The sequence below is a fragment of the Camelus dromedarius genome, chromosome 27, assembly GCF_036321535.1.
Source record: "Camelus dromedarius isolate mCamDro1 chromosome 27, mCamDro1.pat, whole genome shotgun sequence".
In the NCBI taxonomy this organism is placed as follows: Eukaryota; Metazoa; Chordata; class Mammalia; order Artiodactyla; family Camelidae; genus Camelus; species Camelus dromedarius.
The window spans coordinates 17451305-17464498 of record NC_087462.1 but is presented as its reverse complement, the minus strand read 5'-3'; the positions used below and the strand labels follow the sequence as shown (position 1 = coordinate 17464498).

Genomic DNA, 13194 nt, shown 5'->3' with positions numbered 1-13194 from the left:
GGTCCCTCATGGCTCCAGGTCCTTCACCTCCCAGAGCTGCTGTTTCCTTCCTGCAGAGTTAAGAACTAAGAGGAGGTGACCACCAGGGCCAATTCCCAGCTAAACTATCACTTCTCCAATTTCTACTCCCCGGCATCTCCAGAACCACAAGACATCTCTCACTGTGCTTAGAGAGGGGTGCATGCAGAAGTCTAGTTATGAACTGAAAGCCAATTTGCCCTGACAAGGCTAAAGCAGAGGGCTTCTCCACTGGCCACGGAACTTCCTCTCACATGGCCGAGGTCTAAGGACCTTAAAGGGACATCCCATTGGGGATGTCAGGGAAACAAAACAGAACAGGCTCTCTCACTAGTCTGATCTGAGCACAGACCCTGCACGCTTGCCCGAAATGCCTTGCGAGGTCCGGCAAGATTAGGATAATCCAGGGCATTTGCTTGTTAACACCCTTACACTGAAGAAAAGCCGGGTGTAAGCTGACGAGTTTGCGAGCACAATCTGGATTTGTTAGGGACAATCTCGCCCGCTAAAGGGATCAGCTCGACAGCTGTGCCTAAGAATCCTTAACCTGTGGGGTATCCGTCAACCTGCAGGCCTTGGAAATGGGGATGGAAGGGAACAGAGGCCTAGGGAAGGGTGTCAGGCAGCCCCTTTGAAGGCTGTTAGGAGGAGGAGAGAGGCCCGAGGAGTGCGCTTAAGAGGCTGGGGGGCTGGGGGGTCTGGCCTCGCTGGAGGCAATTGTTTAAGAACCTGCTTAGATGTGCTTTCTTCTCGATACTCCCTCGTCTCCTCCTTATTGACCCTCCAAGACCCCAGCCCCTCCTCATCTGCACGAAAGCAAAGACCCATTGATTTATTTTGTTAAAGAAAAGGAACCAGAAAGGTTCGTTGTGGCTGGAAATTGGAGCATCTCCCCTTCCAGGGACAGGAGCCCAGAGGCCCACCCTGAGCTAATGGCTTTTAAGAGAAGTCCCCCCTCCAGGGAAGTGCCGGTGGGGAGAACTAGAGGAGGGTGCTCTGAAGTCACTGGGATGCTGCAGAGTGAGCAGGGAGATTCCGCTGCACCAGCGAGGCCTGGCTAGCTGCCTTCCAGCGCACAGCATCCTTCTCGCTCACATTATCCCAAAGCCCTGGGCATCACTGCCCTGGGCTTGCTCTGGGAGCACTGCCAGCGACAAGGCCAGGCCTCAAAGCCATCCCGTGACAGTCTCATGAGATGTTTACAGAGACTTAAGTCACTGCTTAAAAACTCCTTTCAGGTCAGAGAGGAAAAGTCACTGGGGAGGTGAAATGACTCAGGACTTTGGAGGAGAAAAATAAGCGTTTACCGAGGCACGATGCAAAACAGTGATGCTTCCAGGACCCTTGGGCCGCGTTTGAGTGAGGCCGACTTCTGCTTCATTTATGCTGTAGTTGCTTGGTAACGTGACCTAGGACAAGTCCCTCATCTGACTGGGTGCGGTTTCCCACCTGCAAAGTGAGGGCTCCCATGTGCATAGCAGTATGTCAAAGTCACGGTGCTGTGAGTGTTCTTTGAAAGCCAAGAAATGTGATACAAATACAGTGCATTTCATCATGAGGCGGTTGAACTGAATGATCTTTAAGCCCCTGTTGTCACACTGTAAAGAAACAGATTGAATGATTAATCCATCCTCACCATTTTGCATACCTGAAATGCATGGTCCACACCTAGGAATGGCCGTACCACACCTTTGAGCTGTGTTCTCAGTCTCTCCCGTTAATGTTTTCAGAGACATCAGCAAGAATCAGATATCGGACATCGCTCCAGACGCCTTCCAGGGTCTGAAATCGCTCACGTCTCTGTAAGTGGGGAGCAGAGTCGTGTGGGGTGCGGGTGGGGGTGGGTGGCAGAGGGATGCGTCCGTATTTTTCAGGGGGTGTTTATCAAGGTTTTATGTTCCCTCACACACTTGTGGCAACCTGGTAAAAGAAACAAATATTTCTTCAGGGGAAATTGATCTTGGGGAATATTTCTACAACCCAAATGCATTATTTTTATTGATTAAGTGCCCAGCAGCCTTCCCAGTTATTGGCTTCTAATTCAAATGCATCTTCTCCCCAAACCGCACTCCCTCCTCCCACCCCACCTGCCTCGGCAGCGCTGTCCAGGGAGATGGAGGGAGAGAAGGGGCATGTGTGGTTATTACCGGGTGCCCACTTCCCCCGTGCATGTGGACTTGTCAAAGGAGGAGCTAATTTTCTTCCTCTGATTTTAAAGCTTTTTTTTCCCCAAACCAACCTCATGGCTATTGTTCTGAGAAAGCATCAATCCCATTCTATAAATAAGCCTTTCATATCTTTGATTTCGAAACCCTAAAGCAGCCTGTTGGATGGAAACAAAGCCGTGCCCACTAAAGGCATAGAGACCCTCAGGGACAGGAGGGCACGGAGCTTTGTCCTGATTCTGCCAGTGACTCGCCATGTGGCACAGAGACCATCCCTTGAGTCTTCCATGCATGTTCCCTCCAGGCAAAGTGGGGACAGTGCCACCTTTCCGACTTAGCACGCAATCGTGATTACAATTAACAACAATAACTGGCAGTATTTATTAAGCACTTACTGTGTGCCAGGTACTGTTCTAGGAGGCTTGCAAATTTCATCCTCACAACGACCTAAAATACAGAATCTATCCTCATCTCTCTTTCATGGCTGAAGAAATTTGGGTGATCTAAGCTCCGCACAGACAGAGGTTTTTATCTCTTTTGATCCTGGCTGAATCTCTGGCACTCAAGCAGTACCTGGCACATAGTTACTGGGCCAAAAAAAGAAGAAAAAAATCTGCCGAGTAAATAAATATAACGTATCCAAAGCCCACGGTGACAAGTGAGAGAGGCAGGATTCGGACCCAAGCAGTGTGACTCCAGAACCCAGCCTCCTGAGATAACGTGGAAGGTGCAGCTAAGGTATCCTGGGTTGATACTATTCGTATTCTTTGGTGACCTGCCCACCTGGGCAAGAGCGAGGATGCTCAGAGGCAAGCTGTCCATGCTTTGTCACCCTGTGCCACCTGTTTGTTTAATTGATGAGTGGGCAGGTAACAAGATACACATTTTCCCCCCACCTGGCCCCATCCCACCGGGAAGGGGCTGCAGACAGGGAAGTCTCTTGATTCAGCTGTTGCCTGCTGCTTGCAGAGTAAATTAGTTTCATTTATTGGGTTAGAACATCTGGCTGGGATATCAAAGACAGGATTGTGTGTGAGATTAGCGTCTGCTTATTGTGCTAAAGATCACAGAGGAGAAGGGAGAACGGCCGTCTGCCACCAGGATCCTATCCGTGCCCCCACCCTCCCGTTCCCCTTGTCTGGTTCCCCTCTGCTGGGATCCGGGAACGGTCTGAAGATCGTGAGATGCTTCCTGTCTTGCAGGAAAAGAAATTCAAAATCTGGTTGCCAAATAGGAAATTGGCATGCCACTAGCCAATTCTGAAATATACAGGGACGTTGTTTAAGTGAAGGTCCTCTCACCCCCCGATGTATGTATTCGTCCATTCAGCAGGTGCCTGCTGTGTCCTGAGTAGCCTTATAGACACTGAGAATACGGTAGTGAGCTGGACAGACGAGACCCTTGGTCTCATGGAGCTTTGAACACAAACGCACCCAATCCAAAGTCAGCAATGGCCAAGGTGAAGAGCAGGAAAGCCTTTACCCCATGCCTGCGCCTTCATTCTTTGAGCAAACTATTGTGCTAGACCCCGTTCGGTTTTCAGCTCTAGGAACCCAGCCACGAACAAGCCGCATAATGTCACCCACCCACATGGAACCTGGGTTCAAGGGGGCTGGTGGGGGAGGCACAGACAATGTTTAAAGTAAACCAATATATAAGTAATATTATGACATAAATGTGGAAAAGGGATGGAGAAATAAAAATAGGGTGATGGGTGGTGAAGAAACGTGAACTAAGATGTTCGGCAGAAGCTTCCCAAGGAAGAGAGGTGTGAGCTCAGACCTGGAAGGCGGGAATACGCAGTCAAAAAAAGATCTGGGGGGAAAGCCAGGCAGGTCTGCACCCAGATGCCCCGAGGTGGACCCACACCCACTTCAGCCTGCCAGAGGGTGGTTTCGACCCACGGAGACGTAGAGACGTCCCATGTGGACGTGTGATTTGAGGAGCCCCTGGCCTTGCCGCCCCCCCCCACCAGTCTCTGCACGGGGGATTCTGACATCAGCCAAGACGTGCAGACAGAGACACTCCTGCATTTGGCACAGTGAGCAGAGGGACGTTAATATGAATTACAAATGTGAGCCTGAGCCATCATGCTGACTTTTATTTAGTCATTAATTTGTTGAAACATTAATGAAACACACCCGCGGGCTGAGCGGAACGCTGAGTTTTCACTCCTGGTGGCATCTGGGAAACGGGGTGGGTTTCTCTCTCCCACTAACCATCTCCTCATCCTAGTATTTTGCCTCCTCAAAGACACGTCACAGCCCGGATTTGCAATCTGAGTCGGGATTGAATCTTGCATTCGTTCAGTGCGCTGCAGGGCCCAAGAGGGGATTTTCTTAAAAACCCTTCTTAGCTGAGTTCCCTCCATCTCCAAGGAGGCTGGACCCTAGAGACAGCGAAGTCCGTGGGATGGATGAGAGCAGAGAGAAGCTAGCAGTGACTTCCATGCCTGTGCCTAGGACCCACTGGGCACTGGGCTGGAAAGACAGACCCAATAGACTTTGTCCCCAAGCGTCACAAGTCACCAGAGACCAGCCCATGAATAGGAGGCCCAGTGTGAGCGATGCTGTAGGCTGGAAGACAGAAGGCTAAAAGAATTCAGAGTTCTTTAGTTCCTGAAGCTCAAAGGATAGAAAAATAAGCTGGAGTATAGAAGCTGCCACTACTGCAGTAAGAATTCCTTGCTCCCTAAGAGCCAGCCCTTGACTCAGCAGCCCTGCGCCATCTGGAGAGGACCCCAGTTACCCGGAGCCCTGTCTAGGTGCATGATTAAAGGACTGGGCTCAGGAATTCCTACGATGCAACAGGATATTAAAAGGAAACATTCTATAGGCTGGGCTCAGCCTGATCGATACCCATTGAAGACAAGAAGACACAGGGCCGGCCAGCCTCCCACACATCTTATTTATTGCCAGGGTGTGAGTCACATTAGCAGCTGCGGGAGACACCACAAAGGGACTGCTTCTCCCTATTGTGGATTATTTATTGAGCTGGGCTTCCCAGGAATGAAACAGGAGGGACCCCATTTCTCCTCACCTCCCAGACAGCCTGCCCCTCGGGCCCCCGGTGGCAGTAGCCCGCTGTCTTGCTGGTGAGGAGAAGGGATGAGGCGGGCTGGGGAAGGCGATGCTTTGAGATGTCCCCCAGAGCTGGCCGAGGTGATGGCCTCCTATGTCGCCTCTCATCCGCAGTGACCACTGTCCTCTCCGCTCCCTTCCAGGGTGCTCTATGGCAACAAGATCACCGAGATCGCCAAGGGACTGTTTGACGGGCTGGCGTCCCTGCAGCTGCTGTGAGTAGGAACTTTGTCACTAATTGGGTCTCTGGAACTGTGTGCAGGCTCTTTCCTGCAAACTTTGAGCCATGCTCTGCAGAGTTCTTTTGACTTTGTGCACACTGAAGAGGGAAAAAAATAATTCGTTTTTGAGCTGTCCACCTTTCACCTCCATCATTTCTTCTTGGTGGAAAGAGAGCCAGGGAGTCGGCAGGGGGAGGCTAAGGCCAGCGTGACTGAAGCTAGACGATCCAGCTCAGGAGGGTGGCCCAGGCATGAGTCACTGGCCTCAGGTGGGGGCGGCTAGAAATTAAGCCGGAGTTGAATCCTACACAGGAAAGCATCCTGCAGGGGTGTGCTAGGAACGGGAGGAACTCAAATATTCATACATCATATTCCAATACGAAAGCTGAAGCAGAGCTGCTGACAGTCATGTGACCTTGGAGAAGGGTCGGGCTGGGTGGTGAGCTGATCAGTCACCACTGTGACTGCCTGGCTCAGGTATGGCCGAGGGGCGAGCGTTTATTTAACTTAAAGGAAAGTTTGTTGCCTCGAATTTTAAGCTCCGGGATTATTTATTTGCATTTATTTCATTCTGGTCATTTGAGCTTAAATGTTTGAAGAAGATAATTGAACTCTGATGTGCAGAGGTGAGGAAAGGAATTTAGCTCATCCTGTATTTTAAGGCTTTGTGACTGGGGGAGAATTCGCTCTGGTTTGCGATTAGGAGCTGTGGCATCTGCATGCATGTACTGTGGGGAGGGGGTGCATACATGTTCACATCTGCTTGGGTACCATTTCAGTTCCTATTGCTGTTAGGAACTGATCTTGAGTATCTTGTGAGCAGTGGAGGCTACCAAGGCTCAGAGAGGTAAATGACTTGCCCTCAGACACACAGCAAAATATGTGTGGAAACTGGAGTAGAGCTTTCATGGTCCTGTGGCTCAGAGGGCTCCTAGCTCTCAAACAGCATGGGATGTATGTTCCCAGAGGTGTGCGTCTGAGTACAGAGGAGTGTGTGTGTGTGTGTGTGCGCGCCTGCACACGTGTAAGTGCGCTGTTGTAAAATCACCTCCAAGTCACAGGCAGTGAGGAAGGGGCCCAGGGCCTCCCTGCTTCCCATGTGCAGTTCAGCAAAGCTGCGGTGTCAGCTTGCAGACAGTGTGGGTGAGTTGTGTCTTCGGATGGCTGGGCGTGCAGGAGCGAGGACGGATGGAGGAGGGTCGGCCACATACCTCACACGTGGTGACGCCCAGACACTCTTCAAGAAGGAGGAAGTGAGCCTTTTCTTTCTCCTTTTCTTCTCATATCTTTACGCCCTACCCTTCTCATGTCCTGTAAGACTCAGCCCTGGACAGAGTCTCCTAAGATAATACAGGAATGTGAATCATGTCTGGATGAGATGCCCAGCTAGTTTCCAGGCAGCACATCCATCACAGCAGTAGTCAGCCTTGTTTCAATGAAGCCAAAAACAAGAGAGAGAAAATTCTGTATCTTTCTCTCTGCATCCCTTCCACCCAGCCCTGCACACCTCTGTCTCCGTGTCTGTCTCAGTCTCCGTGTCTCTGTATACACTTTAGTGTTCAAAGGTCCCAGCCCTCAGTGAGCCGCGGTGCCTGTTTGTTAGAACGGCCTGCCAGGGCTCCGCAGGGAGCTGGCTATTTCACAGATGGTATTCTTTGCTTGTAGCAAGGAAACGATAAGCTACAACTGCCACCATAAGGCCGGTTAACTGTAGCTATTAATCCCTTGCAAGAAGAGTAACCATAGCACGGCCTGGAGGTAGATCTGGAGGTATTGTGTTCCAGTGGCTGGGGTGAGCATCCTTTTGCAGTCTGGGTTTTGGTGTGGAGAGCAAAAAGCCCTTGCATGTGTTAAGGAGAAACATAGCACGTATCCGAGTGCCTAGCACAGTGCACGGCATGTAAAGATTCCGTAAGTGCATGATTTTTTTTTTTTTTAAAAGGAAGCATATCCCAGCTCCAGACTGACAGCAGTCACGAAATAGCTAATAACAGGGCTTTGCACCGGCTCGGAAGGCAGCTCCGGCTGCACAGCACCATTCTGAGCAGACAGGATTGAGTAGCTAGGAGAAAAGACAAAGCTTCCCCCCTTCTCTCCAGACCAAGAGTTGACACAGCTCAGGCCCGCTCACTTTCCAGAAAAAAAGCCCAGCAACTGTAGCCGTCATTGGGCTTTGACCTGCCGTTGAGCAGTTAGAAAGCACGTCCTGATTAGATCTAATTTAGCGTTCAGCCCCGCGGTAGATTGGATTTCTCCTTGTTAGGCTGGAGACACTCCGATAAGAAGGCTCTGATTAGAATACCCTGGTCGTCTGGGAAATTTCCTCTCCTTTGACTGGAAGGCTTTTTGCGAGGGGTTTTGTGTTTTTTTTTCTTCTCTCTCCATCTCTCAAATTATTGGCGCATCACAGAGCCAAGCTGTCTCTGACACCCGGAGTGATCTTGGATGTTTCCTTTCTGGCACTTGTCGTGATGCTGCCAGGAATAACGCAGGTGCCTCGGAGCTGGTTGTCCTTCCTGCCCTCCCTTGCCCTGATCCTTTAAACCTTTCAGCCATCCCACCCCACCTGCCCGGCTGTTACGCACCCAGCCCTCCTGGGTCATTTTGTTGCCCTGTTTTTTTCTGGTAGATGGCCAACACTAAAGGTAGAATGTCTCCATCTCCAGCGTCTCTCAGAGGCGGCAGCCCATGGGTCTACATGGTACAAGCTTCAACAGTCCTGGGAAGGTCCCCCAAACCCGGTTCCCTGTCCTCCGGGTGTCGGCCTCCCAAGAGTCCCCTCCTTGCGTCAGAGTCCCAAAATCTTCAGGGCTTTAGGGACAGCCTCTCACCCACCTGGTATGGAAGCCTGTCCCGTGCACCCCGGGACAAATCTTCCTACTGCTCATTCAGTTTCTGGTGTACAGCACAATGCTTCAGTCATACATGAACATACATATATTTGGTTTCATATTCTTTTTCACCATAAGTTACTACAAGATACTGAATATAGTTCCCCGTGCTGTACAGTATAAGCTTGTTGTTAGAAAGCTCTTTCTTATGCTAAACCTCAGTAACGGCTTCTGAGAAACTCAGAAAAGGCTTTTCTCACATTCTTCAAGTGTTTGGAAAAAGCTGGTGTGTCTCCCTGCAATGATCTATTTTTGTTTCTTTTTTCTTTTTTGAGGGGGAAGGTAATTATGTTTATTTATGTATTTATTTTAACGGAGGTACCGGGGATTGAACCCAGGACCTCGTGCATGCTAAGCAGGTGCTCTTCTGCTGAGCTACACCCTCCCCCCTTCTCCCTGCAATTAATCCGAAACAGGTTCAGTTCCTGCAGAATTTCATCGTGTAAACACACATTTGTCGTTTATTAGTAATAACCCTTGTTATCTTGGGGGGGGGCACAAGGTAGTCTGTCAGCTGCCCTCCTTAAAACGGGCTGCTGGGAAGTGAGTCAGATGCCCATTTGGGCAAAAAGTGTGTTCAAAGCATCCCTGCTGAACTGCGAGAACAGAAATATTCCACATGGAGACGTGTCAGAATCCGAGGTTAGGACAGGACACGTGCTCCCAACTCTGGTCTCCCGAGGAGTGACCTGCCCTCTTCTCCCAGGCTCCGTCCATCCCCTTCCTCACTGGAGACTGAGGGTGAACGCTTAGCTCCTCTTGGTTCCCCTGCCCACCCTGGCTGCTGGGCTCCTGGGATGTGGGTGGAGATGGTGATCCTGAGCGGGCAGCCAGCCCAAGGGCCCCCAGCTCCGTCACCAGCTCGGAGGGCAGTCCTCCCCGAGGCAAGGAAAGCTCCTAGTGTGTCTCCAGGGCCATCACCTCCTCCGCTGCGCCATCACAGCACCCCCAGGGAACCTGCGCATTCAGTGAGCGCTCACTGACTACCTGGCGCGCGTGGGAACGGCACCCATGTGGGGCAGGCGGTCGTTTCAGGTGGAAGAGTTCACATAAATGCTGGCCACGGTCGATGTTAAGCCTGCTCCAGGAGGTCTTAACCCAAATCAGGCTGTCTTGGGGCTGGAATAAGTTAAGACAACCCAGGCACCTGTTGTTTGATTTTCTTGGAAGGCAGACAAGACCATTTGAGGATCTTGGAGTTTTCCAAGCAACATACCAATTACAAGGCAGTGAGCAAAACTTCACTCCCTGTAGCTCACTTTCTCTCACCAGCTGTTTCACAAGGATAACTACTGTTACTAATAATAACAGCCAACACATAACCAAATACTTAATATGCGCCAGAAGCTGCACTAAACAATTTCATGTACAACTCTCACGTGATCTTGACAACAATGCTAAGAGGAAGGTATTGTTGGAAGGCCCATTTTACAGATATGCAAACTGAGCAACTGACGGGATAAGTAAGCAGGCCATTGTCTCTGAGCACATGAGTGGTGGAGCTTTGGCAGGCAAGCAGTCTGAATCTGGAGCCCACGCCACAGACGTCTGCTTCAGACCCAGTCATGGGCTGATCTGCTGAGCTAGTTTTGTGATTCGGGAAAAAGAATTCCTCACTGGCTCAAGCCAAAGAGGAGATGCTGTAGAACTGATGGTGAATCGGCTCCTTTTGTTCCATCTCAGTGTAAGTCACAGGCCGCCGTCTCCCGTGGAACCTCGTCCCATCCATTGTCCTCACCCCACTGAAGTTTACCCTGAGCTCTGTCCAAGAGAGATCTGTCCAGAAGCTGCTTGGTTTTAGAGACTGGGCCGAGGTGAGGTGGTGAGAATTCTCCCCAGCAGCAGACGCTGACTCATTTTGTGATGCTTTCTCGTGGGAGGAAGCCTTCCCTCTCTCGTGTACGTGGGGAAGGTCTTGGGGAGACAAATTCTGGACTCATTCCATGCTTTGGTCATTGAGTGAATGGCTTATCCCTCTTAAAGGACTGATGAGGCAACAGTCAGGAAGGCAGGTCCCACCCAGGGAGCTGTGGGGGAGGGAAGGAGCAAGCCAGGTCCCACTAGGTGAGTCCTGAGAACAGGTGACAGCTCCCCCCAGTCTGGTCTCCCAGAATCTCAGCTTCCCTCTGATCGCCGTAGGAAAGCCCAGTTGCCTCCTATGTCTGGGGAGTCAGAGAAGGTCCTCTTTTTCAGACAGGCCACCCCTGCACTTGCAGTTTGAGTCACCATGACAACCCACAGCCCATGAGCCGCAGCACAGCCATCATCAGGAGAGAAGAGTCATCTTTGCCCCTAGCTGGGACTTGGAGGGCCCCTCTTGTTTCCTCGGGCGAGGGTGGCCAGAGCACCCATTCACAAGTGCAGAGAAGATGCTGGGCAGGGCCAGAGTTTCTTGACCTCGTGGCACCATGTATTACCAGGTTCTTCCCCACGTCTGGCCTCAGGAGGTTGCTGAAGGTCAAAATAAATCCCCCATATTTCTTAGGGAAAGGACGAAAGCCCGTTGGTTCTAAGGCAGGACCTCATTACCATTAATAGATAAAAGACATTCAGGATGGCAGAGGGTTTAATTCTAAAGAAATTTTTTTTAAGAAGGGAAGACACAATAATGAAGGAGGTGAACTCTAGTTACTGCAGCTGAATCACGGTCCAGAAGAGCTCCCCTCCCTGGCGTCCTCACGAATAGTTTATACAAACGCTTACTAGTGGGAAGGACTTGCAGGGACACACAGAGAATGAAGGGACTTTGTAACCCATTCTTGAAAAATGATCACCGTCCTGGAGGAGCCAGAGAAAGGGTAATGCCGTGGGCTGTCGGTACCGTTTTCCGCCCCACCCCATGCATGCACTTGAGTGTTTATGGAAGAGAAACTGACTCCCCAGCCTTACTTTAGGTAAAGGAGGCTCCATGAAGCACCCCCCCCGGAAGGGGCCTGGGCCCATCTTCCTATCCTGTGGTCTTTCCCAGAAGGGCTTCCCTCATTCTCCAGGAAGGAGCCAATACACTCTTCCTCGACACCGGTTTTCTGAGAAGACCTCGTACGCCGGGGTTTGGAATATGCTTTTGGCGTTTCCAGACAAACACGGTTTCTCAGTAGGAGGAGCAGCCGGAAACCACTGTCGTCCGCAGACCCTTGGGCAGGTGTGGGGAATGTAAATGTCACCTGAATGATAGCTCGGGGCCCCTGGTCAACGTGTGAACCACTGGAGTCACCAAGGTGACTTTGATGCAATTTATCACTAACTCTGACTCCAGGTGTTTGTGTTTTCCAAACCTCGCAGCAACGGCTATGAGCTCGGGGGGGTCTTGGCTGAGGAGGAGATGTGGGCAAGGGCAGTGGCTAAAAATGGGGCCTCAGTGGTCCCCTACCCCATTACTGCCCCTGTAGCCAGAGACAGGAACCAATAAAGAGTAAGAACAGCTGGGGAGGAGGGTATAGCTCAGTGGCGGAGTGCGTGCTTAGCATGCACTAGGTCCTGGATTCAATCCCCAGTACTGCCATTAAAAAAACAACAACCTAATTACCTCCCCACCCCACCCCCAAAAAAGAGTAAAAACAGCTGCTACATTATGAATTCTGACCAGGAGACTGGAGATGGGGAACCTTTTCACAGATCAGAGTGGACCCCATTGCCCTCCTGTGGCCCATCGCCCCCATTACCTGGACCCTGAGTGAATGAGGCTGCAAATGGGCACAAGTGATGAGAGCACCTGGGACTTTTCTGGCCAGGCCAGGCCCGGTCCCCGAGCAGGACTGGAGTCACGTGTCCCCTCCTTAGCCCCGGTGCAGGACGTGGGATTTTTCATCCCCCACCGCTCCTCTCCGCCAGCGCCGAAGCTCTCAATGGCTTCTGTTTCCTGCCGTGCTTTTTCTGAAGGCAACAGCTCCTGGAAAGGGTTCTCTCTCCGCAGCATCGTTCTGTTGGTTAGTCAATGGGCTGAGTGCTAATACCTCTTGACATGGAACATATGTGGAAGATGAAAATGCTCGGAGAAGTGGGAGGGGGGCCGGGGGCAGAGAACCTCGCAGAGCGTTCGCCCACTCTCGTTAATTTCCTCTGACGGGATCGCGGCTCTTGTCTCTCGTTTTGTTGTAGAATCATCACTAAGTTAATGGCACTGGCTGCAAAAAAACCTACTTCCACTTCCACCTCGAAGTTTTAGGTGCTTTCTGCAGTCTCTGAATGGGCATCAAGGTGGGAGTAAAGTCTTTGAACTAAGATGGCATGGGTCCAACCAAATCTCAACCTCCCGCTTACTAGGTGTGCAACTTTCATCAAGGGTACTTAAGTTTTTTGAGTGCCAGAGGTGTCATCTGTCAGACGGAGGTAACACCTACCTCAGAGGGCTGTGGGGAGATTTCAGTGAGTTAATACTTGTAAGGAGCTGGGCGAGTGCCCGGCCACACGTAGTGCTTACTACCTCTTAGGTCGTGTGGCCCCAGCTGTTCACCTGGCCTGATCATCCCGGCCCTTCCCTCTCTTTTTGGTTTATACGGCCTCTGAGTTTCCTTTGGGAGGTGGTCTGGGAGCGAGTGAACACAGTACACCTCCAACCCCTCCCCCACCCACTGGGTCCAACAGCGGATCAAAGTGAGTGTCAATGTTTTGAGTTTGAGTATCAGGCAGCCTCTAGAATGAGGCTTGCATGAGGGGTGCTGTTGTCACTGCTCCGTCACCGTCCCCTGTTCTGCACAGAGGAGAGTGAGAATTCAGGGTAAGGGGAGTGCAGGGCAAGCATGCCAGCTCCCCAGCGGGCACTTAGTCCGCCATCCCTGAAGGCTGAGACCCTGCTCTGCACAGGTACAGGCCTCTCAGT

General features: G+C 51.3%; 1 protein-coding gene across 3 annotated transcripts in view; it reads left to right on the top strand.

Annotated features, from left to right (window-relative positions):
* Positions 1 to 13194, top strand: part of SLIT3 (slit guidance ligand 3) — a 610825-nt gene that overhangs the window by 499011 nt on the left and 98620 nt on the right. For all 3 annotated transcript variants that reach the window (XM_064480085.1, XM_031438258.2, XM_064480086.1), the window contains exons 11-12: positions 1749 to 1820; positions 5407 to 5478. In XM_064480085.1, coding sequence (XP_064336155.1) covers positions 1749 to 1820; positions 5407 to 5478 — 144 coding nt within the window. The remainder of the gene's footprint in view (positions 1 to 1748; positions 1821 to 5406; positions 5479 to 13194) is intronic.